This window comes from Echeneis naucrates, chromosome 24, assembly GCF_900963305.1.
Source record: "Echeneis naucrates chromosome 24, fEcheNa1.1, whole genome shotgun sequence".
Taxonomy (NCBI): Eukaryota; Metazoa; Chordata; class Actinopteri; order Carangiformes; family Echeneidae; genus Echeneis; species Echeneis naucrates.
In genome coordinates this window covers 5,736,056-5,759,803 of record NC_042534.1, presented here as the reverse complement: position 1 = coordinate 5,759,803, position 23,748 = coordinate 5,736,056, and the positions used below count along the sequence as shown (strand labels likewise).

At 42.4% G+C, this 23,748-nt stretch overlaps 1 protein-coding gene across 1 annotated transcript; it reads left to right on the top strand.

The window, feature by feature from the left end:
- Window positions 1–26: 26 nt before the first annotated feature.
- On the top strand, window positions 27–22,543 carry tulp4a (TUB like protein 4a). Its single transcript, XM_029496813.1, is given in 17 exon segments — window positions 27–84; window positions 1,370–2,299; window positions 10,100–10,228; window positions 10,953–11,114; window positions 11,555–11,735; window positions 14,045–14,152; window positions 14,233–14,399; window positions 14,535–14,759; window positions 14,962–15,196; window positions 15,620–15,764; window positions 16,049–16,193; window positions 16,477–16,570; window positions 16,682–17,147; window positions 17,736–17,949; window positions 17,981–18,025; window positions 18,028–20,196; window positions 20,316–22,543. Coding segments are annotated over 16 exon segments (4,854 nt in total). The 5' UTR covers window positions 27–84; window positions 1,370–2,047; the 3' UTR covers window positions 20,433–22,543.
- Window positions 22,544–23,748: the final 1,205 nt, after the last annotated feature.

Genomic DNA, 23,748 nt, shown 5'->3' with positions numbered 1-23,748 from the left:
CTGTCGGGCCCAGTCAGCGTACGGTAGCTGGCTGCGGGCAGAGGAAGCAGCGGCGGCGGCGGAGGAGACAACAACACAGCCGTGGTGAGCTCTCTCCCGTTCCTCCGTGGTTCTCTCGGCTTTGTTGGCGCCAGGTCTGATGTTGTTTTGCCACGTTGGCCTCCGCACCACTGGGTTGCGGTTATTTTGAGTAGCTGGGGGCTAATATGATATAAAAACCTTAGGATGAACAGCCTGCTAATGTAGCTAGCCGTAGCCTGTTAGCGATGACTGCCAGCGGCGGTCGAACGGAGCCAGTCTCCCCGCCGATGGTGGTTCAGGTTCAGCTAGCTAGCAGGGCGATTAGCCCGGGTAGCTATCACTGATTGCTCTTAGTGGTGGAGACAGCACGGGAAGCCAGTGGTAGCACTGTTCCCCGGGTGTCCTTGTTATGTTAGTGCAGAAAGAAGATTGGCCCCGCCGCATTACACATTTCAATCTGCCGAGCCCAAAGGGCTGACTGTCTGGATTCAACATCCAGGATCCGGCTGGCCGTGGCTAGCGTTCAGCCCATGGTGATGGGTGTTCGGGCATCACCTCACAGGCTTCAGCTCACCTAAAGTGTTCATCATTTTTGTATCATTTGTATCACTGTTTTTTTTTTTTTTTTTTTTAATGCCAACCCTCCAAGAGACTGGCATATTTTGTCTCCCTTTGCTGGAGCTGTGTTAGATGCTCTTACACTCTTGCCTTCTTAATCTCACTGGTATTTTAGAGGATATAATTTCCCTTTATGATAATGACAACTTCATCTAAATTTCTGTTGTATCGTAAAAAGTCCGTTATTTGTCGTTTGGTCGTCAGACGGCGGTGAGTAGCCGTCAGTTAGTGCCCATATTGCTGCTGGACCTCTTTGGGCTTCGCGGATTGTCATCGTTTAAATTTCATTTCTCCGCTCTCTCACTATCACGCTACCTTGTTGTTTACCTCCCCGTCTTGTTTTCCACCATTTTACAGTTTGTTTTCCCCGTTTAGCCTCGGGAGGCCGCCTTGTTATATCAGCGTATCTTAATAAAGCCAGAGCTAAAATGATACATGGTGATTTTAAATAATTTAGCTATTAGTTAAATATCCTTCCGCTGAGCAGGATAAAGCTCCAGCCAAAGTGGTTGCCGGGGAAACATAAGTAACGGTTAGTGAGGCGAGCGCATTAATATTTAAACGAACGGCTGGAGGCGGGCAGGTGAGCGTTTTCCGTTTTGTGTTAAAATTTTTGTCTTTTTTTTTTTTTTTTTTTTTAATATAAGCACATTCTCGTTCATTTTTATCATATGAATTGTGTTTGTTACCGACTTTTATTTATTTATTTATTTTTTGTTTGATCTCGCAGTCCTCCGTGGGATCCCCAAGGCGGGGTGAGACGACGTGATGACGTTGCCGGGAACAGACGGCTCTTTGGCTCGCTGACGTGATGGAGAGGAGACCCAGCTCATCCACAGGAGGCCGGCGTCCTATGAGGGGCACACGGAGTCCACAAATATCTCACTGAACTGGGCTGGAAATTTACTCTCATTGACTGGAAACACTGGGACATGTTGGACAGATTGGATTCGTTGCCTCTTTGTGAGTTTTACACACGTTTTTGTTTGCTTTTGTTGAAGTGACATGAGGCTGGAATCTCCCACATACCATTTCTTAATATTTTACCCGATACTCTAATCTTGTTGCCTTGTCATTGAAACGTCATCAGCGAGGCAGCTTACTGATCAAACACATCAAAATGACTTGAATGAGTGCCTTTGTTGTGTATGCAGCCCATTTGGGTCTAAAATCCGCCATTCCCCAGACTTCATTTGTGCATTTGGAGAAGTTTTCACTGATCACCTTTAATCTGTATAGCAAATCGACGAGACAAGTACTATGCACCGTTGTTGTTGCCTCGCATCCAACACCTAACCAGTAACCTCAGTGGGGGAGAGGCACTCAAAACGGTACCGACCCCTCCGAAAAACCTCCGACCTCTCACCTGGTACCGTTTTTATCGACGGGGGTGTAGAGAGCTGCAGGGATGTTTGCCGCTGTGGAGCATGGCCCTGTCCTCTGTAGCGACTCAAACATCCTGTGCCTGTCTTGGAAGGGCCGGGTGCCCAAAAGTGAGAAGGAGAAGCCGGTGTGCAGGAAGCGCTACTACGAGGAGGGTTGGCTTGCTACCGGGAATGGCCGAGGAGTTGTCGGGGTCACATTCACATCCAGCCACTGTAGACGGGACCGGCCCACTCCGCAGAGAGTAAACTTCAACCTCAGAGGACACAACAGTGAGGTAAGAGGGATAACGAGAAGTTAACCAGAAGATCAATCAAAAACGGTTGTGAAGTAGAGGACATATCAAGAACAAATTGTTCTTGACATGTTATTAATTTCAATTAAAAAAATAACCAAACCAACCATTATTCGCCAGTTTCAGCGAAGGTATTGAGATTGGTGAGAGAACTAAAAAAAGAGGAAATGCTATTTCTGATCCCCCCTTAATATTAAAGAAGCATTAATTAAGCAAAATCAGAATGTCTGTAATGTAGTTACGATATGTTGAAGTAGATTAAAAGGTGCTTACCTTTGATGTCCTGGAAACTGCTAGGTTCTGCACTTGCTTAGGGGCTGGCATCTATCAATGAGTGTTTAATGTGGCTTGCTTAAAAGACACTTCGCTTAAGCTGAAATAACCCAAACCCTGTGCCATTTTAGACTCAGTGTTTGGACTTTGTCTACAACAAACAGTTCCATGTGATTTACTAAAACAAGAGTAATCTATGAAATCTACTTTGTATTCATGTGAAAGTAAAACTTGCATCCTCTCAGTTGCTGATGGTTTGACATCCTTGTATTAGATCGCTCCGCTGCACATCAGTCAAAACAATGAAGTGCACCACTCCCTGGTATTACTCTTATTGCTAACATGACAATATCCTCCAAAGTCAGTATAGAGTAGTGCTGGCAAAATTGAAGATTGTACACAGGTTGTGCTATTTCTTTGAGTGGGCGTAACTCTTGGTCAGATGGAGCAAGGTGCTGTGTCAGCATTCCACAAGGCAGCTGAGGGGAGAGTGGATGAATCCCTACGGAGAGTGACTGAAGTGCAGAAATGTCATTTAACTCTGCCCGCTTGAATATGATCCAAGTGCTGAAATGTACCTTTTTGCTCTAGTCCATGCAGTTTAGATGAGGTGAAAACTTACACAACTCTAACATACCCTCATTTTACACATGCATTTAATTTTAGTCACGTTTTCACGTTGCTAAACTTAACTCAGCATCTCCTACATTTTAATATTTTATATCATTATGACCTCAGACCTCAAAAGAGCTTCTGGGTGACGTATGTATGACGAGGAGAGGGCAAAATACTGTTTGTTGTATGGTCCAAAACTGAGGAAAATAAAAGTCAAGAGCTTGGTATATACTCTCTAGTGCTGTCAAGTTATTGTAATGTGGTTAAATCATGGAAAAGCTCTCATCAAGCCAACCTTATCCATGTCATGGCATTTATATAACTTTACCATGTCTTCAAAAGCTGTCTACTCAGCAGTAGAGAGGCAGTCATTTCCTCTAATGGTGCTGTCCTTTGAATGTCAGTGTTGTCATTGAACACTTTGTTGTGATGAGGAGCACAAGTCATGTCATGAATGAGCACACACAAGAAAATGCAACATAAAATTATTCTGAAGCCGTCGACTTCTGCCAAGATCAATACTCATGCCAGTATCCTTTTGGCCATTATTGCTTTTGATGTATAGACTTGAGTGTCCCATGATTCTAATGTGAGTGAGTGTCTGAAGGGATATGTCTTTTGGAATTCACCCAATACAGGCAATATAATAAAGTACAGGGTGGCTCTTAAGCAATCAGACATCTGTTAAGAAAAGAGTGGGTAAGTAGACAGTGGTATTCTTGTAGAGTGTGGTACTACCCCTACCTGGGAGAAGGGTTTGAGTTTTTTTTTTTTTTTTAATAAACATTTGCATTTACCCCACGCTAAAACGGTTGGCCCCGATGGCACTATAAAGTACTTGGAATTTTACATTGTTATGTTGTGCCGAGTCTCCTTTGAAAGCTCTCATGATATTCAGATAATGAAAAGATTTTTCAAGGCCTGTGATACATCTCTGATAAAGGTTTGTCCTCCTCTGTGTCTAATTCCTCTTCAGCCAGGGATAGAGATAATTACAAGATAACAGCTTCAAAGGGAACAAAGTGCATGTGTGTGGTGCCATGATCTTTTGTTCTGTCTCCCACCGCCATCTTTTCACTGTGACTGTCACTCTACTTTGAATTCAATGCTTTGTGTTTTTCATGATGCTTGATTGCTTCAGAGAAATGCTCAGATCGATGGTGTATTGTCAGCATATTACAGTTACCATATAGCTACATTTCTGAAAAAGATAGTATTCATGTACTAATTGGTGTATGCATAAAGTCAAGTCCATCATAAATTAATCTGAAATTTTGGTATTAATCTGGGCTAAATATAAACTGACTTAATAATAACTTAATTTAGTTTAGTCTCAAAGAAGTGATTAAGTTTTCTGTTTTTATTAATCATTATTATTTGATCAATATTTTAAACTTGAAAAAAATGAAATGTTCAGATACTATTTTTATGTTTAAACAAAGATTCTGACCTCTTGCCTGAGGTGTGTAGTTTGCATCACACTTAAAACAAAATTAAAAATAGATAAAAGCTGTGAGTTTTAAGTCTTTTTATGTCTCTATACTTCTGATGCGCCAAAATACTCCCTCTGACATGTGCATCAGAATAGATCAATGCTTCTTTTGACAAACCACTGCTTTGTGGTTGTAAGCAGCTAGTCACTCAGAGTCCATTCATTCAGTCCATGAGAGCTGAACATCTGAGACAGGCTTAACAATGACTGCCACCAAGTTGGCTGGAGCAGAGGTATCAGGAAAGTTGTCAGTATGGCATCACTAGCTGTGCTATTTGTGGTAAAACCACAGACAAATGCTTTATCTGCTTTATGCTTTATCACTTTCATTTCCAGAGAAAGTTCCACCGCTGTGGGATTATATGCACATACAGACAATGTGTTATAGTGGCATATGTAGACATATGTTCAACTGAAATAGTTAATTTTTCTTATGCTATATGTAACAATCTATTTTGGATATTATTTAACCCTTAAAATGGACAAAATCATTTCCTCTGGTTGTGTTTGCTGCAGTAAGTAAAAGTTGCTTGCAATCAGAACACACAGTAAAGCCCCTCCTCCCCCACCTAGAAATTAGAACATTAAGTGACAAGAGGGAAGATATTTTCAGTTTCGTTGTTGTAAAAATAAACACTCAAGTCAAATGTCATTGTGCTTGTGAGTTGCTGTTACTGAAAACTTTTATTATGATGGATGAGACAATTTTTTTGTGTGTCTGTAAACAACAGTTTTTATAGTTACCTTATACAAACCTTGCTGCCATTCCCATAAGTCTAATAGGTGGATTCTTTCCCAAGGGCAATAGTCATACTTGTTGGTTTTCCCTAAGAGGCCAGATCCAGACTCTTGCTAAGGATAAAAGCAACACACCTAAGGCCCTAATCCAACAGAGTGTGCGACCCCAGGGAACCAGCTTGTGTTTAGCATTTCATCATGTATGTTGAACTCACAGTGCAGCTACTGTGGCTTTCCGATTTGAGCCCTGAATTATATCTAATCAGATATCCCTTAGCCTAATACTATTACAACAACAATGCAATAAGACTGTTTTGAGTAATATTCAGGCATTCAAGACTTATAATATTATTTGGTTTTTCCTTCAGTTTTTGGCTGTGGTATTTTGAAAATGCTTGACTTTTAAACTTCATGAGGTTTATGAATACTTCTACTGATGCCACTGATTCCAGTAGATCAGACTGAGTAAATAACTCCTTTTTTCCTCTCTCTCTCTCCTCTGCCTCTCAAATTTTAGTTGTGCTGTGTGACTTGTTTCCTGGCAAAGCCTCATAAACAAATGTATCTCTCTGGTAAGGGGGACATGCAAAAATTTGCACAGATCTTAAACCTGAGCATCTCTTTAAAACTGGCAGGGAGAACTAGGGAGGACTATTATGGACTGCAAGACAGACGAAGCACAGCAAAATTTCTCCTGCACTACAAGCCAAAGAAAGTTTGTGATCACCTTAATTGACTGTGCTCCACTTTGGTTTCATAGTTTTCAACTCCACATCCATCCCACCAAGTGCATCCAGACACTTATCTGTTTCCCAAGGCGATGTCCCTATCACAATTTTGTATTTTTCGCCTTAGCGTGTCAAAACCTTGTTGTTACACATCAACCTTTTTTTGTGTATTTTCTTCTGCTTGCTCCTTATCTGAATTCTTGACATCAGAGGCCCTTATCAGGTCTGAGAACCATATGACTCCCTCCATTGCATTAAAATAGTCTCACCAAATGTGCTTAGTGGAAATGGCTTTAGTGTGCTAATCCATCCTTTGAGAGGATATGTTGCATAACACCTGAACGCGACTGCCTCCTCAGATCCAGGTGTACTTGTCTGATCAGAAAATATTTTTCAAAAGGGAGACTGCTCTTTGTTTCTTTTTCCTGTTAATATTGTTTATTGGCAGGGATCAGACAGATATATCTGCGTAGTTGGGTTCTATTGGTTTTACTCTGCTCTTCTGTTCTCTATCTTTCAGCACTGTGTACCTTATGCTATGCAGTATTGACCTTACACAAACTTGCACATTTCCCTGCTCATCATCATTGCACTGACGTTCCGATCAATGAAGCATATAGAAACATATCCAAGAAATGCAAAATGACTCTTCAACTTGGCAGACTGGAGTGACTGTTTATCTCGTTATGCAACACATCTAATTAATGGATTCCATACTTCTTTCTCTCATGCAAGTTGTAGGGGAACCTGAGGAAACCTTGCTTTTTTATTTATTTATTTATTTATTTTTTTAAGAATAATTTCTTTGTTAAACGCTCATGGCACTACAGGTACAATTCACTTTCATCTTGCAGGCAATCAGTGTGTAGTCTGCATGTATGATATGAGCAAAAACAATCAGCAATTGAGTATTGGCACTCCCTTTGCAGTCTGCTTATTAGTAATATTGCAAAAAAAAAAAAAAAAAAAAAAAAAAGTCTTCCATGAAAGATACTAGCATTGCCATGGACCTATGAGGTCACAATTGCACCACAGTGACAATGCATTGCCACATTGTCCTTTTACTTCTGCTGACTACAGTGCAACCCGAAACTGTCCCAGATTTGATTTATTCTCCTCAGAGTTGGTGGGTTCAGCTCAGCTCTCAGTGTCTGTGTCCCAGCAAGCAACTAAAGCTGCAGTGACAACAGTGTGGCACCGCAGGAGTGAAGACAGTGCCAACTTTTCAAGCAAAAGTTATCAATGGGCATGTTGTAGCCCAAGGGCAGAATTAAAGGGATTGGAAACATGTCCACTCTTCCTCTTTTAGCAGGTGTGAGTTGGCACTGTTTTACCAATGAGCTCATTGGCCTCTCACTGTCTTGTGGCATTTTATGCTTCTTCCGCTTGTCTCCATGTGATGTCTGATCTCCCAGATCACAATCATCTCAGGTGTCCACCTCACAGGATGTCTCACTGACCCACACTAATCTCCACACCGAGTTAAATTTACACACTCACGCAGATTATTCTCACGTTTATAGGGCTACAGATAAGTGTGCTCACATATAAGACATGGTGTGTAAACCCTGTGCCAAAATCTTTTATATTGTTCTTTTTGGCCGGCCTTTGTTAGCTGTGCATAGTCTATAAATGATGTTAAAATGTAGACTGAAGTGTCTATGTAATCTAAGCCTCGCGTATACACCAGATGGACCTGAATGATATTGTATAATAATGCCTGTAAAATCAGCTTTTTTCTCCCGAGGTTGTAGGCGTTGCATTGATGGTGTAATAACACCGATTCCCCCAATGAGATCCTTGTAGATTAAAATTTGTTATCTTTGACAGTACTTTGGCTGAAGCCTATCAGTGCACTTCTGTGTTCAGTGCACGGCATTTAATGGTCTGTGAATATGGCCAGCTCAGTCACATAGAAACCTTAGCTGCAAACCCATACCAGGCCAGGCCTAACTGTGTCGCTCATTCTGCAGCTCGCCAGCTGAGACTCACATATACAGCTACATTAGGATTTATACCACTGGGAGTGGAGTGAAAACACAGTAAATCTGACTCACAGGACACCTTATTGCTGAGGGAGCAGACACAGGAGAGCAAAGAATACCACTGTGTTCTTGGTACACTTCAGGTCTGCACATACTGTTTTCATACAAACATGTTTATGTGAGACAGATCTCTTTGTGCTCACAAAGGATAAAACTGTCACTATCAGACAGTGATCAATGGGGAATTGCACTGTGCGTGTCATTGGTCACTAGACTTACTGCATTGATATTATTACTGCACAGAAAGTTGTTTTGGTAAAAAATTAAAAATTTTTCCTTTATGCTTCATTTGGACCATCTTGATGTAACATTAGCAAATGCACCCATTTGAACAAAAACCTGGAATTTCTCTCACCATTGTAATCATTAACTAAACAACATTGCAAGTATTTACTGTAATATTGAAACGATGTGTCTACTCAGTGACCTGCTGAATTTGCTGTCAGTTTGTTGATTTAAACAATGATTGATTATAATATAGCACCACTGCTCTTCATTCATGGCGCGTAATCAGCGTAGTATAATATTTTATTTAAAAAGGAAATAAATTTTTCTGACATTCGCGGAGGAACTCATTATTCTAGTCTAGCAGTATACCTCCAAAACTACACAACACTGAAATTGTTAATACTGACTAGAAATATATTTTGAATCCAGTTGTGCGTGTATACTTGTGAGGAAAATAAAATTGTTGCATAGACCCACATTTTATGCCACCTGTTCTGCTGGATCTTGCAGATCCTGCAGGGGGTGAGGGGAGGATGATCTTTGGGGAAAAGGGACAAGACTAGCTGGTTTATCCAACTCTCAACCACTGATCTGTTGGACTTTAACTCAGAGAGTGTAAGCCCCGCTAAAACCTGCCCTGTGTTGTGTGTTTGAGTGTGCACAGCCCACGTGCTTCACTCAGTGAGAGCAGAGCTGCTCCCTGCTTAGGATTATTCCTCTGGGAATAGGCTGAGTCACGCTACCGAAGACCAGACAGATAAAGACAAAGAGGAAAGGGGGATGGATGGAGTTGTAAGGGTGCCTTTTAAGATGGCTTACACTGACGAAGGAAGTTTGATCTATATTGCTCTCTACCAGTGGTCAACACAACACCAACCCTAATGTTGATCCGTCTCTTTATCCACAGATGTCAGAGCAAACTTAGAAACCCGTACATCTGACTGCAGTTAGCGGTTGTAGAGTTTATTGTAACATTTCATGTATGGTAGATACACCATTACACATAGAAACAAATGCAAAGAAAGCAAATAAGGAGACTTATATTTTCTTGGTAAATGTAGAGATTTCCCTTTCAGCAATCTCTAAATTTTACTTCTGAGCAAACCTATTGCCTTCAACAAAAAAAAAGACAAACACACAAATAACTACCCACTAAAATCAAATTACAAACCAGGAAAAACACAGAAAATTTCCGTTTGAAAAAGTGAATAATGGAATCTCATTGTCTTTAATATTCAAGATATTAGCAGCTCCTTTGTGGCTTTTTCAAAATGAGGTTAACCCACTTTGTCATATATTTTCATCTGGTTTAATGCTAAATTTAGATCACTGAAATGTGGGAAGTTGGATTTTGCTTCCTGCAGTTTAGGCATTCATCTGATGTTCTCATTTAGTGCAGTCTACACTAAGTCTGCAGTTGAGAGTTGAGTGTCTTGGTCAAGGGTGTTAATTTGTATGTCTAACATTATCTGTGTGTTACAAGAGGGCAGATATTCTTTGCCATACTCCACACAACACAATCTGGCATATAATTTACATTATAATCTGAAAATATTTGACTAGCAGACCCTGCAAGACGCAGAAACATTGGCTGCAATGAGGATGCAGAGCACAGAATATTTTCCCCCTTTTATTTATTTTTTATTTTTTTTGTGTCTTTAAGGTGGTGTTGGTGCGGTGGAATGAGCCCTTCCAGAAACTGGCCACCTGTGATACAGATGGAGGGATCTTTGTTTGGATCCAGTATGAAGGCCGCTGGTCTGTTGAGCTGGTCAATGATCGTGGTGCTCAGGTGGGATAAAATTACACAGACACATCTTCTAAATCATTAGTAATCTACTTTGCAGCCTATGGAAAGCAAAATTATCTTACGAATATAAATAGTCATCAGAAATGCATTGTACAACAGTAATAGGAGCAAAACACACCAGCAGCAGATGCACCAAATAAGTAGTAATCTTGCACATCCCCAAAATATGATGACTGACTTAGCCATTTGCTACTAACATTTAGAATAAGTTGTTAAAGGAAATGTAAGATGTCTAGGCTTCATCAATTTGCTGATCTTTGGCAACACTGGAATAAAACTATTCATTTCAGAGAAAAAAAATCATGAAAAGCGTAAATGTCTCACTAGTGGCTCCTACAAGCTGCTGTTCTGTTCTGAAACTGCTGTCTTCATCTTTGGAGCTCTTAAAGTGAGAGCACAGGGCTATAATGGATACAGACCAGTTTGTCATGAATTCCCAAAATCGCTCCCAAGAGTAGAAGTTGCCATCTTAGCTGTCCAAGAATGTGTTAAAGAATCAATCAACTATCAAAATATTTTTTTAACAATTGTCTCACTATTGGAATAATGGAATTTTGTTAAAATTAACATCAGACCCTACTATATGGTATATAGCAGCTCAGATTTATACAAAGGCAGATGTACCTGGTAACTACTATTAATTTTAATTAGCATAGTTATCTATCATCTAATTTTTTTTTTTTTTCAATTGTCTTCTTTCCTATAGGTAAGCGACTTCACCTGGTCCCACGATGGCACTCAGGCTCTCATCTCTTACCGTGATGGCTTTGTCCTGGTGGGATCAGTCAGCGGACAGAGACACTGGTCCTCTGAGATCAACCTGGAAAGCCAGATTACCTGTGGTATCTGGACACCTGATGATCAACAGGTAACAGGCATATACATACATATACCCCCCAGAGTTATTGTGTGCCCCCTGACTTCACCCCACACCCTTTGGCATCCTTTAAACACTAATATAGAAGTTTTAGATTTGCATTTTGCCACTTTTAGTATGCTGACTTGTCATTCAGAAAACAGAGACAGACCCTGAGGAAAATTAGATACAGCAAGTATCTATGTCTTGAATGTGTTGCAGTTTTGGTTTTTGTCTTGCTATTACATGGTCAGTTCAGATTGGTCTTTCAGATTGGTTTTTCACCCTCAGGCCATTTATGTCCATTCTCCAAGTTGTTTTTCTTGCAATGTGCATTTTTCTTGACTCAATTTCCATCTTTGGTTTTCTGTCTTTATGGTCTTTGAACTTTGAGTCCATTTTCTCACAATTTCCTCCTCCTGCCCAATTACCATTCACTCTTTCTGTCCCAGGTGTTGTTTGGTACTGCAGACGGACAGGTGATAGTGATGGACTGCCATGGACGCATGCTGGCCCACATACTGCTGCATGAATCGGACGGCATTGTCAGCATGTCGTGGAACTACCCCAGTTTCCTGGTGGAGGACAGCAGTGAGAGTGACACAGATACTGATGACTACTCCCCACCTCAAGGTTTGCTGCTCAGGTTTTGATTCTACTAGGAGACTATTAGTCAGTTTCTACAGGTGCCTCCTGGTGCCTTAGAGATTGAGACACTTATCATATGATACAACATCCCTAGTTTGAGCCCACTCAGTTTATGTTGCTTTTCATATTGGGTGTGGTAGTCCAGTCGTTTCTTTTTCAGTCTCGATGTACAAGATAGCAGATGTGGGTCCATCTGTGAGCTCCCCCTCTTTTTCTCCATCTTTATTGCTCCATCAATTCTTTCCCATGTTCTTTGTCCAATTGGAAGGGGAACATATTCTCAGTAATGAACCAGGTGGGGACACAAATTATAGCCAGCATTACATTATCATTAGTATCCTTAGTCCCTCTGGTATACACATCTATTTTTAAGATTCTGGAGCAGTTGTATAACATAAACTGTGCCTGAATCCTTAATCAATGCATTAGATCAACATCAATGTGTGAATGAGGTAGAAAGGAGAAATAAGAAATGATAAATTAAAAAGTAATGAAAAGAAAATCATCAGTTCATCAAGCATGTTCAACTGTGTCTTCAGTACAATAACTAATTCAACCGTATGAATTTCTCATCGTGATACCTGCAGCCATTTGCCAGTGAAAACTGTTTTGTTGGGTGTTTAATCTGTGTGTGTGTGTGTGTGTGTGTGTGTGTGTGTGTGTAGCTATCTATCTACTGTATAAGCTTCAATGAAGCTTATAGATAGAAATGTATGTAATTTGTGATGCCTATCTCACAGGCACACCAAATAAGGTAAGCTGTTTGATGAAGCCTAAGAAGCGGGAAGGGGATAATTCAAGTCTCTTTGCCTTTGCTACCACTTGTGAAAGCACAGGGCGAGAGATGCATTAGAGCTACAGTGTGAAATGGAAGGTGAGTAGGCGGCAGTGATGAAAGATGGAGGGTGGGAGGTGAAAGGGGAGCACAATGAAAAACAGCTCTCCAGACATTGCCACTGGATCTTGTGTTTGCTCTTTATAGTGCAGAGGTTGCCATAACAGTAGCAGCTGTCACAGTATAATGTGTGCATCAATGGCACTGGGGAGTGGAGGGGGTGGGGTCTTTTGTTGAATTTATGTTTTAATCTCTTCTGACTATTCTCAATCGCACCGTCTTTAAAAACCCTCTGGACTCTCATAAAAAAAGATTGCCTGCTATGTCCAGGGTATAACGCTGGTACTTGACCCTGATGCCAGAGTGGACTGCGTACTATCTTTGGCATTAGGACCTGTTTGGCCTCAGCAGACTGCAGACTACATCCACAACGTAAAGAAGAAAATATGGGGGAAAAAAGTTGCTTGTCACCTGTACATTCCCTTCTAATTAACTTATTTTTGGAATTGAATTGGATTTGGATATTGATATATTTTTGTTAATGGTCTAACAGAATTAAGAAGGAACAGTCAAAAGTGAATCTGGGAGTATATCTGGGGATTATAATGCAAATGCATGATTGTCTGGTGTGCATCTATCATACTGAGATAGGAGCCATGGAAGACATGCACATGGTTAGCTTTCCCCACCCTCTTGCTGTTTTCACTGTCTACACCAGCCCATGTAACAACCTTGTTTTAAACTATTCTCTTAATCTTTATTTTTTGTTGTTGAGAGCTATGAGTTTGTGTCTCTCTGTTTTTTTTTCCTCTCATCACTGTGGGCCAAGTGCTCAAGCTGAAAAGTGCTTGCCTTAGCTGTAACACTGATTGCACTCTAACTCACTAATTAAACCAGTCAATAGTAATAGATCGGACATGATAGAAATTATCTCTCATATTGACAGCCTGACTGAAACACCAGACCACCTCTTCCTCTGCTGGCTGGTCTCTGTCATGACATATGATGATGACCTATTATTACTGTAAAGCACAATACAACACTCTACATTTACAGCAGCATCCTATATGATTTAATGTGGCACCCACTGTAAGCTAATTAGCCTAAGGAAGTAGTAACTGTTACAATGAGAACAAAACAGATATGTGGATATTTTATTTTGATCAGTATTTGGCTCATTGCAGGACTATCTAAATGAATAGTCATTGATGTTTGAATAGAAAGTGTAGGGATTGTTGTCAGGAGGCACCCCCATAACAAATGCAATTCAACAAATGTTCATGACTGACGAGCTGGAACTCGGCAGTATTTGGCATTTTTACTTGAAAAAAATGTGTACGTAAAGGAATGGAGAGGAGCCATTTGCAAATGACGTCTGTTGTGCTGCTGGTGCTGTACATGTTTCTCCTACATTTCGTGCCTAAGATGTCGGTCTGTGTTGTCCTATGTCTCTTCTCAGTGCACAGCCAGAAGCCACTGCTGACAGTCAGCTTCACCTCCGGTGACATCAGCCTGATGAACAACTATGACGACCTCTCTCCCACTCTCATTCGCACTGGTCTTAAAGGTATGTGGATGTGTTAATGTATACTTAGTTTCTTTATTTTTTTCTACCAATTAGAAATTATATTGCCTTGTCCTCTGTAGATGTAGTGGTCCAGTGGTGCTCACAGGGTGACCTCCTGGCAGTGGCAGGGATGGAGAGGGCACTTCTCTCCGCTGACCCATCCTGTCCTCCTTCTACCAGGAATGCCATTGTCAAATTCTACAATGTTCAGGGTGAACACATCTACACACTGGACACACCAGCACAGGTGACGATCTCTAACAGAACTAAACCTGGTTATCAAGTCCTCTAATCTATAGTGCTGTATTCAGATAACTTGACATCAACCTTGTGAAAGTATGCAGTGCACCCTCTAATATACCTCTAATGTATTATTCTGTAGCGTCCGATCACCACGCTGTGCTGGGGCCACCGTGACTCCAGACTGTTCTTGGCATGTGGCCCCGCGCTTTACGTTGTGCGAGTGGAGCACCGCGTTGCCAGCCTGCAGCTCCTTTGCCAGCAGGGCATTGCCACAGCAGTGAAGGAGGAAAAAGATGTTGCCAAGCTCACCATGCCTTCCCGCCTCTCTTCTTACGTCACTGCCGCATTCATCCCCACCATCAAGGTAGCCACACAAGGAAGGAGGTTGTTTGAGACATTAAAACTATAGAAATAGAAGTAACAAGCTTCCAGGAAAATTATTATACCCAGTGTCATCAATGTCACTGAGATGATGTGAGATAAGACTAAGATGAGCATCCTCTGTGCAAATTGACAGTGAAATGTAAAATTTGTTTCTGACGATAACCTCATGCTTCTTCCTCCAGCCCCCCATCCCAGATCCCAACAACATGCGTGATTTTGTTAGCTACCCAACAGCTGGGAACGAACGTCTGCACTGCACCATGAAACGTACAGAGGATAACCCTGAGGTCGGGGGACCCTGCTACACTCTGTACCTGGAATATCTAGGAGGACTGGTGCCCATCCTCAAGGGCAGAAGAATAAGCAAACTGCGTCCAGAATTTGTCATAATGGACCCCAAGACAGATGGGAAAACAGGTGAAACTGACCTTCCTTCATATTAGCAACCTAAAAAAATGTGTTAACTTAGCAAAAACTAATTTTCTGATTTAGTAAATTTGGTAATTTGATGAACCTAACCTTAATGCCCATCAAATAATTAACTTGACCTAAACGAGAGCAGGAGTGGTCCAAAAATTCCTTACAAATCTGGGAATAGAAAAGAATTGAAAGCTACTGAAACAATGGCAGCTTTATTATAATATATGCCAGTTTTTTTAAGGAGCATCTTATATTTGTTGATCTGTGATTTGTTGATCACAGTGCCAGAAGCAGTGATGGTGTTGTATGTGACGACTAGTGAATCAAACAAAGTTTATGTTGAGAACTACACATTGATAAACTATGTCCTCAAAAGTAACTCCATTCTCTTCTTCTTATGTCCTATTTTTTCCCACTCAGAGGAAATATATGGCAACAGTTTGATATCTGCAATGATCGACAGCTGTAACTGCTCAGATTCCAGTGACATTGAGCTGAGTGATGACTGGATCGGCAAGAAATCTCCAAAGATATCCAGGGGCAGCAAATCCCCCAAATTGCCCAGGTAGCCAGACATTTGCCCTGTTTGTGACCAGCATGTCATCAATGACTAATATTATTTAATGGATTTTTTTTAACCTAATTACAAACAGCAGTCTCTCCGTCCAAAACAATGTTGTACCCTTACTGATGAATTTTTAAATCTTAAGTTTCCTTTTTAACCCTTTAAATCAATGGAGTATTTTAATGGAATGATCTACGTTAGTTTTTTCTTTGATTGCATGCCTAAACTTTCTTTTTTATTTGCTACCTTCTCTGTAGAGACTTAGTTTGTCCCTTTACCAACAGGATCAACATTGATCCCAGAAAATCGCCCAAACTGTCCCGTGCTACACAGGAGATCTCCAGGTCACCAAGGTTACCCATACGGAAACCCTCTATTGGTTCACCCAGTCTAACACGGAGGGAATTTCCTCTAGATGACATCACTCAGGTAACAGTCAAGTCTTGGACCCAAATTACTTTCTCAAGTAACTGAATCCCTTGGCAGTGTTGGTTAGGTGGGATGCCAGTGAAGAGTCCGTTCCACTTTTGCTCTAGTGCTGTCACCGATGGATTCAGGTACATGTTTGTCCAGGATAGATGGGAATGGTCTTGGAGGCAGGGTGTCAGTTGCTTATCAGTTGCTTTCGTTACTAATATTGTCTAATGATGCACTCTAAAATGCGTTCATTTTCTATATGTTTATAGAAAATAATCAGACTCTTGTCTTGCAGCAAAACTACCTTGCTCAGGTCACATCCAATATTTGGGGAACAAAGTTCAAGATTGTGGGTTTGGCCACATTTTTACCAACCAATTTGGGTGCAGGTAACCAAGCCAACTCTTTATTTTTTTCTGGTAAATTAAATTTTGTGACTCGTGAATATAATTTGTATTTATCTTGTATTTTCTCATTTTTCCCTGCCCCTTTGCCCTCAGTCATCTATAAGACGAGCCTCCTCCATCTGCAGCCCAGACAGATGACCATCTACCTGCCAGAGGTGCGCAAGATCTCCATGGACTACATAAATCTGCCTGTCTTCAGCCCAAATGTCTTCAGCGAGGATGAAGATGACCTGCCTGTCACAGGTCCTGCTGGTGGTGCCGATGACAACCCTCCCTGCACTGTCAACATCCCTATTGCCCCGATTCACAGTCCTGCCCAGGCCATGTCCCCAGCTCAAAGCATTGGTCTGGTCCAGTCGCTCTTAGCAAATCAAAATGTTCAATTGGACGTCTTAACAAATCCCTCAACAACCCCAGCTGGAGCAGCAGCCAGTGGGTCAGACCAAAGTCAGGACACCATCCTGACAGCCCAGTACACAGTTCCCACCAGGTATTCTAGTCCTGGGCAGGTCATATTCGGGGGGCTTGAAATGGGTCGCCTAATGGTGGGACCTCCACCTTCTCATCATCCATCGCAACAACAACCAAATCACCATCAACAACAGCAACAGCAGCATCAACAGCTGCAGCACCACCCACCGCAAATTCAGCATCACCAACAACAGCTTCATCAGCAACATCAACTTCAACAACAGCAGCAGATTCTCCAGCACCAACACTTACAACAGCAGCAGCTTCAGCAACAGCTTCAACACATGCAGCAGCAGCAGCAGCAGCATCAGCATCAACAGCAGCTCCAGCTGCAGCTCCAGCAGCAGCTCCAGCAACAGCAACAACTACAGCAGCAGCAGCATCAACAAATTCAGCAACAACTACAGTTACAGCAGCATCAACAAATTCAGCAACAACTACAGCAACAGCAACAAATACATCATCAACAGCAATCACAGCCTCAGCACCAGATACTACAACAACAACAACAACAGCAGCAGCAGCAGCAGCAGCAGCAGCAGCAGCAACAACAACAACAACACCACCACCACCATCAACTTCAACAGCAACTTCAGATTCAAATCCCTGCTCCCTCTATGTCATCAGGACAGCCTTCAGGTGCAGCTATACACCAACTCCAGCCAGGGGCGCTACAGATCCAGATTCCGCATCCACCTGCTGACTTAGTGGTTGAGAGATCAGCCGGGAGTGAACATGAGCATCTGCTGAAAATCAAAACCACTCGGCCGACGCCACAGCTAGCTGAAGGTGATACGGTGGTGTTCAGTGCCCCTCTAGAGCTCAGCAAGATGAACCCTCCGCCTCCCTACCCAGGAACAGTGGCTGCTGCAGTGGCCGCTGCAGCAGCTGCTGCTGCCTCAGGATCAGCTTCTGCTGCAGCCTCCAGTGCTGCCTCTGGAACAGGAGGGGCAACCAGTGGGACCCCTCCCCCTAGTGACCTTTTTCTGAAGAAGGGAGAGTTTCCTCTTTATCCTTCAGGTCAGCAACAAGCGCAGTACCCTACGCCACTGGGTTATGAAAGGATAACAACATTTGACAGCAGTGGGAATGTGGAAGAAGTATGTCGTCCACGAACGCGCCTTGTCTGTAATCAGAATGTGTACTCACTCCAAGGACCTGGCAGTTCTGCCACTCTCAGGGTCACCTCTTCATCATCCTCATCTGACAAGAAGATTCAACAGCCCTATACCTCTGCCACTCTCAACAGGCTCACAGCACCTCGTTATTCCATACCCAGCGGAGATCCACCCCCATACCCTGACACAGCCAACCAGAACAGTGCTGTTGGCAGGAATCCTGGACAGAGGCTTGACAGCAGTCTGATCCATGCCACTCTCAGGAGAAACAGCCGAGAGGCTGCTCTCAAAGTTTCCCAGATGCTGGAACCGCCTCGACCACTGCCTCCCAAGGCCAAAAATAGTGCACTAGCAACCTCAATCCAGCAGAGGGTGCCAACAGCCTTATACACCTGCAGTCAGTGTAGCAGTGGATCCAGTGTTGGAGGTACTGCCCCTGGGAGTGCCAATGGAATAGCAGGAGGAACTATCATTAGGCAAGATTTTCCACCCAGGAACGGGGCACCACACAGCACAGTTATTGTTCACTCCAACAGTGCTACTCCTCTGGCCTCCCAGTCCTCTTACAACCTGCTTGGCTCTCTTGAAGGATCAGGGACTGCAGCAGGAGGAGGAAGTAACAGAGACAGGGCTGATTATGTTAATTCAGCATTTACTGAGGATGAAACACTTAATCAGACACTGAGGCATCTGGCACTAGGAGGAAATGATGCATCAGGGCTGGTTGTCAAACGCCCTCCCCCTTATCAGTGGGACCCAGCTGCGACAGAGGAGGTGTGGGTTCCTCAGGAACGGACAGCAACATTGAACCCCACTGGCCCCCCCGGACCCCACAAACCACATCCACTTATTCTTAGCCCAGCTCAGCACCTGGATGTTTCTAGGCTGCCTTTTGTTCTTTCTCCAAAGTCTCCCACCAGCCCCAGTGCTGCATCATTTCAAGCTGCTGCAGCGGCTGCAGGCTACCAAATCTCTCTCCAGTACCCTGCAGCAACAGCATATTCTGGAGCCCAGCTCCAGCCAATCCCAGGGTCACCACACCCCTGCTCCTCCCCAAAGGAGGTGGTGGCACCTGTACCCTTCTCACAGCAGGATGCAACCCTTGTTTTACCACCAGGTTACCCTGCAAACCTGGCAAACCTAGCTTGCTGCCCGCTTCCACCCATGTATCCAGGAGGAAGCACTTGTTCTGGGCTTCCCATCCCTCCAATCGCCCTGCACACGCCTTGGGGTACCTATAACTCTTGCCCACCGATGCCCAGTCCTGCAGTGCCACTCCCACCCAAAGTATCCCACATGACAATTGACAAAAACGTCCTCTCTCCTCCTCCCCCTCCTCCTCCTCCGCCGCCCCCGCCACCACCACCACCAGCAGAACTGCAGAGCCATGGAGGATTACAAGAAGCCATGGCAGAGGCTGGGGAAGGTTTTCAGGAAGTGCTCTCTTTGACTGAGAGCCCTGTGCCACAGAGGTCAGAGAAATTCAGCAAAAAAAATCGGAAGCGGCCAGATGGTCGGACTGATGAAGCCAATGTGCCACCGTTGGCTGAAGGCAACAAGTCGAAAAAGGAGGGCAGAGCTCTGGGGGATTTCAACTCCCTCATCTCAAGTCCACGGCTCGGAGGAAGGGACAAGAAGAAGCTGAAGGGACAGAAAGAGCAGCAGTTGAAGGCCAAGAAGCTGAGTAAGACCACTGCCAACAGTGAGTTCCAAGACAGCTCAGAAAGTGAGCCTGAGCTGTTCATCAGTGGGGATGAACTTCTCAATCAGTGCCAGAGTGGTAAAAAGGGCTGGAAAAGTAAGAGGAACCTGAGGGCCGCCAGTGAACTGGACGAGATCAAATGTCGAAAAGCCAATGAGAAGGAGGACAGAGGGCTGGGCAGCCAGGGCTTTGTGTATGTCATGGCCAACAAGCAGCCACTATGGAATGAAGCTACGCAGGTTTACCAGCTGGATTTTGGTGGACGTGTCACACAAGAGTCTGCCAAAAACTTCCAAATTGAACTGGAGGGCAGACAGGTAACAACTGATTGATTTGAAATGCAGTATGCTCAAGGACAGGATGTCACCCATAGTATCTTTTTGCCTGTAGTCTGTGCTAATTTATTTATTTATTTATTTTTTGTGTTTTCATACAGGTTATGCAGTTTGGTAGGATTGATGGCAACGCCTACATCCTGGACTTCCAGTATCCATTCTCTGCTGTTCAGGCCTTTGCAGTGGCTTTAGCCAATGTTACTCAACGCCTCAAATGAGATGTCCCATCTCTACTTACCCTGAGTTATAGCTGGGATATAAATGCAATCTGTCGAAGGGGCACAGTTGTTTCATTTGAGATTAGTAAACTATACGTTTGGAAAGAAGTGTAAAATAAGCCCTCGTCACAGGAAGAGATACAATCATGCTGCACTACTCAATGCTGCCACTAGAAATGGTGCAATAAGCATTGGCTGCGTTTGCCAAGGATGCCCTCAGAATTACTCAGTCGGGAAGTCAGTGGCACCTTGCAATGCATGTAAGGCCAAAGAGCTGAGCTTTGGTGATCATCATGCAAATAAATGCTGCTTTAATGAGAAGAAGCTTATAGACATGATATTTGATTTGTTGACTGGGAGGTGAATTGTTAAAGTGCAGTTTTCAACCGAGGCAGCAGTAATACTTGAAAACCATATTCTGGAGATCAAAGATATTTTTTCCCCAGAGCGCACAGGTACTACTGGGCACTAAAATCCATTGCTGTACAAAACTTCAGTGAAACGGTTACCACTTCATTATTACTGCTTTTGCTTTTAGAATGTTACTAAATGACCTGACATGTGGAGGGTAGGAGGGACTTTTTGATTTTGCTCTCTGCCATTCCTTCTGCTCAGTGCATTTTAGCTGGAATTGAGGCATAGGCGTACGCATTAGGAGCACTACTAGGAGTTCACACTCTTCACTGTTGTGAAAGGTGTGTCACTGTTAAACATGGGAAGGTCAAGGAGTTAATATAGGAGGTGAACTGCATCTTTTCCACATGGTTTTCTGGGACTTTGAAGGAAAAAGAAATGTTCCTTGCTACATGGATTAATTTATATGTGTATTTTGTTGTTTGTCTATTCAGATATGAATTTTAACATTATCATTGTTTGTCATATACAATCTCCGTACCCTGTCAACATGGATTTCAACTTACTTACTTTATTTGGGAGACTGATGACTGAATTTAAATATTGAGTGGGAGCAATGTAAAGAACAGTTTTGACTAACATATCCTGTACGTAGGTAAATATCTACATATTGTGACATGGGCACAAAGACGTCACCAAGGCCTAGATTGAACAACTTAACCTGTGGCATGAAGTGATTTGTCACCTGCTGTCACTTCTGTGAAGTGAGTATGTAGTTGGGGCTGTTCCCTGCTCTTAAAGACCACATTAAACATGTTAAGCAAGGTACAGGAAATATTTTTGTATATGTCACCTATGCCATTTCATACTCTTCAAAAGTTGTGTAAATATGTATCAGTCCTGTAAATGTTGTAAAGAGAGACTAGGGTGATTGACAGATGTCTGTTTCCACCTGTTTTCACTGTGTTTTAAGTGTTACTTCAGGTGTGCAGGTGTGGAGCAAAGCTGTAGTACTGTTTAACTCAACAGCTACAACCACAAAAAGTTAACAGTTAAGCTGAAATCATTGTCACTGAATCTTTGAAGTCAGAACTCCAATGAAGGATGAAGCTATTGAAATCTGTTCATTAAGTAAGCTGACACTGAAATCACTGAAAAGCTGGTTTATTATCATTTTTCTTTCAGGCAGTGAAGCTTGTGTTCATGTTAAACTACGGACACAGCCGGGCCATCTGATAGGAGTATGGGCTGGATTAGGCACATTGCTAGCTGTAAGGGGTTTTATGTGAATGAGATCAGAGCCAAAGTCTCCAAAAGGGCAGTAATGTTCAGGCTTAATAACAATAGGTTTACGTAATTATGGTTACCACAAACATTTGTGCCAAAATATCTATCTGCTAAAACTAAGGTTAGGAAAAATGGTCCTAGAGGGAAGTGTTACTTAATACCTAAGCTATGAACTTTGGTCCAGCTCTGGTTTGGTCTCTGATTTTATGAGATTATTATATAGGTTAGTGTGATTTGTCCAAATCACAGAGATGCATGTTTGTCAGAGGAAGGTTGTGAAGACGAGGATGGGGAAAAAAAAAGTCCAGACTGACCCTAATAAAAAAAAAAAAAAAAAGAAAAAAAAAAAAAATTAGAAGAACATGAGCATGGCATAAAGAAAATATCCACCTTTTGTGTTTGATGTGCAATATTTTCTTGGAAAAAAAAAAACAAAACAAAACCTTTGTCATCACTTTTGACCACAGTTTGATACCGTTCCTTTAGTTGCTGGTCTGTATATTTTATTTATGAGATTATTTCCTGCAGGAGATGTAGAATCTATACATACTGTATATTGTGGAGTTTTCTGAACATTTTTTGTGTTGATAAAAGTTTGTTACAAGTGTAGCTAAAATTGTGGGATTAGAATGTGGGGTGGGGTGGGGTTGGGTTGGGAAGGGGCGAAATATCTGTGTTTTGTGAAGTTTGCATTGGATGGAAAAGATGTGAATGAGTCAGTGCCCAGTTTAGTGTAGCTGGTAGACTAGTTATGTAGAGTGTAACTGTCAAGTCAAGGTGTGTCTGTGTTCAACTGTGCAGTCTACCAATCCCATCAGTGTTAAATCTATTCTCTTCAAACGTGTGTGGGGGGTCATGGCTTCTTACACATACACACGTCATTCGCGCGAGTTCACAAGTGTCAGTCACTGAGTTTCTGTTCAGAATTGCCTCTGGACTTAGTTAAGGATTCACGTTAAACTGATTTTATGAGACGACCTGTTGTAGATATTGTAGGATTTGGCTTTTCTTTAGAAGAGACATGTGCTTTGTATTTGTAGATGTAGACTTAAATGACAAAAACACTTGAAAAAAATCTTGAGTCTGATTTGGTGACTGAACGTTTATAGTGAATGGATAGTAAGGCATGCCATGTAAATTATTTTATAATTGTATATGTCACGCATCTTTTGAATAAAACGTCATTGTTTCCGAAAAAAATAAGCAGGCCATTGTCTCCTGAGTGTATCCATTATGTTTGATGAATTCAGAGATGCCAGCTGTTGAGCCACAGTTTTATTGTGGCTCCTCTGTTTTTTCTCGTCTGTTTTTCTACTGTGATATGATCAAAATAGTTTGCTGAGAAAACATTTCAAAAGTCATCGCCTTTGTAGTTTAACACGTAGGAGTCATAAGTATAAAAAAGTTTACCAACGATGTGGCTTCATTCAGGCCAGTAATTTAAATAAAACACTGATTAACGACTTACTGCCTCATGATTAAAATTCCTTGTGTTTCATGTGTGTTGTCCTATTGTCTTGTATTAACTCAGAAAATGTTGTGTGGTTAATGTCGGGTCCGTCGGTGTTGTGTCTTTAACGCCGCTGTCTGCCTCTGTCCGTGGTGCTGAACGCTGATCACGTGACTCCCGCTCCGGTGTGCTCCAGCCTTTTATTTTACAGTTTTCTTTTGTTTT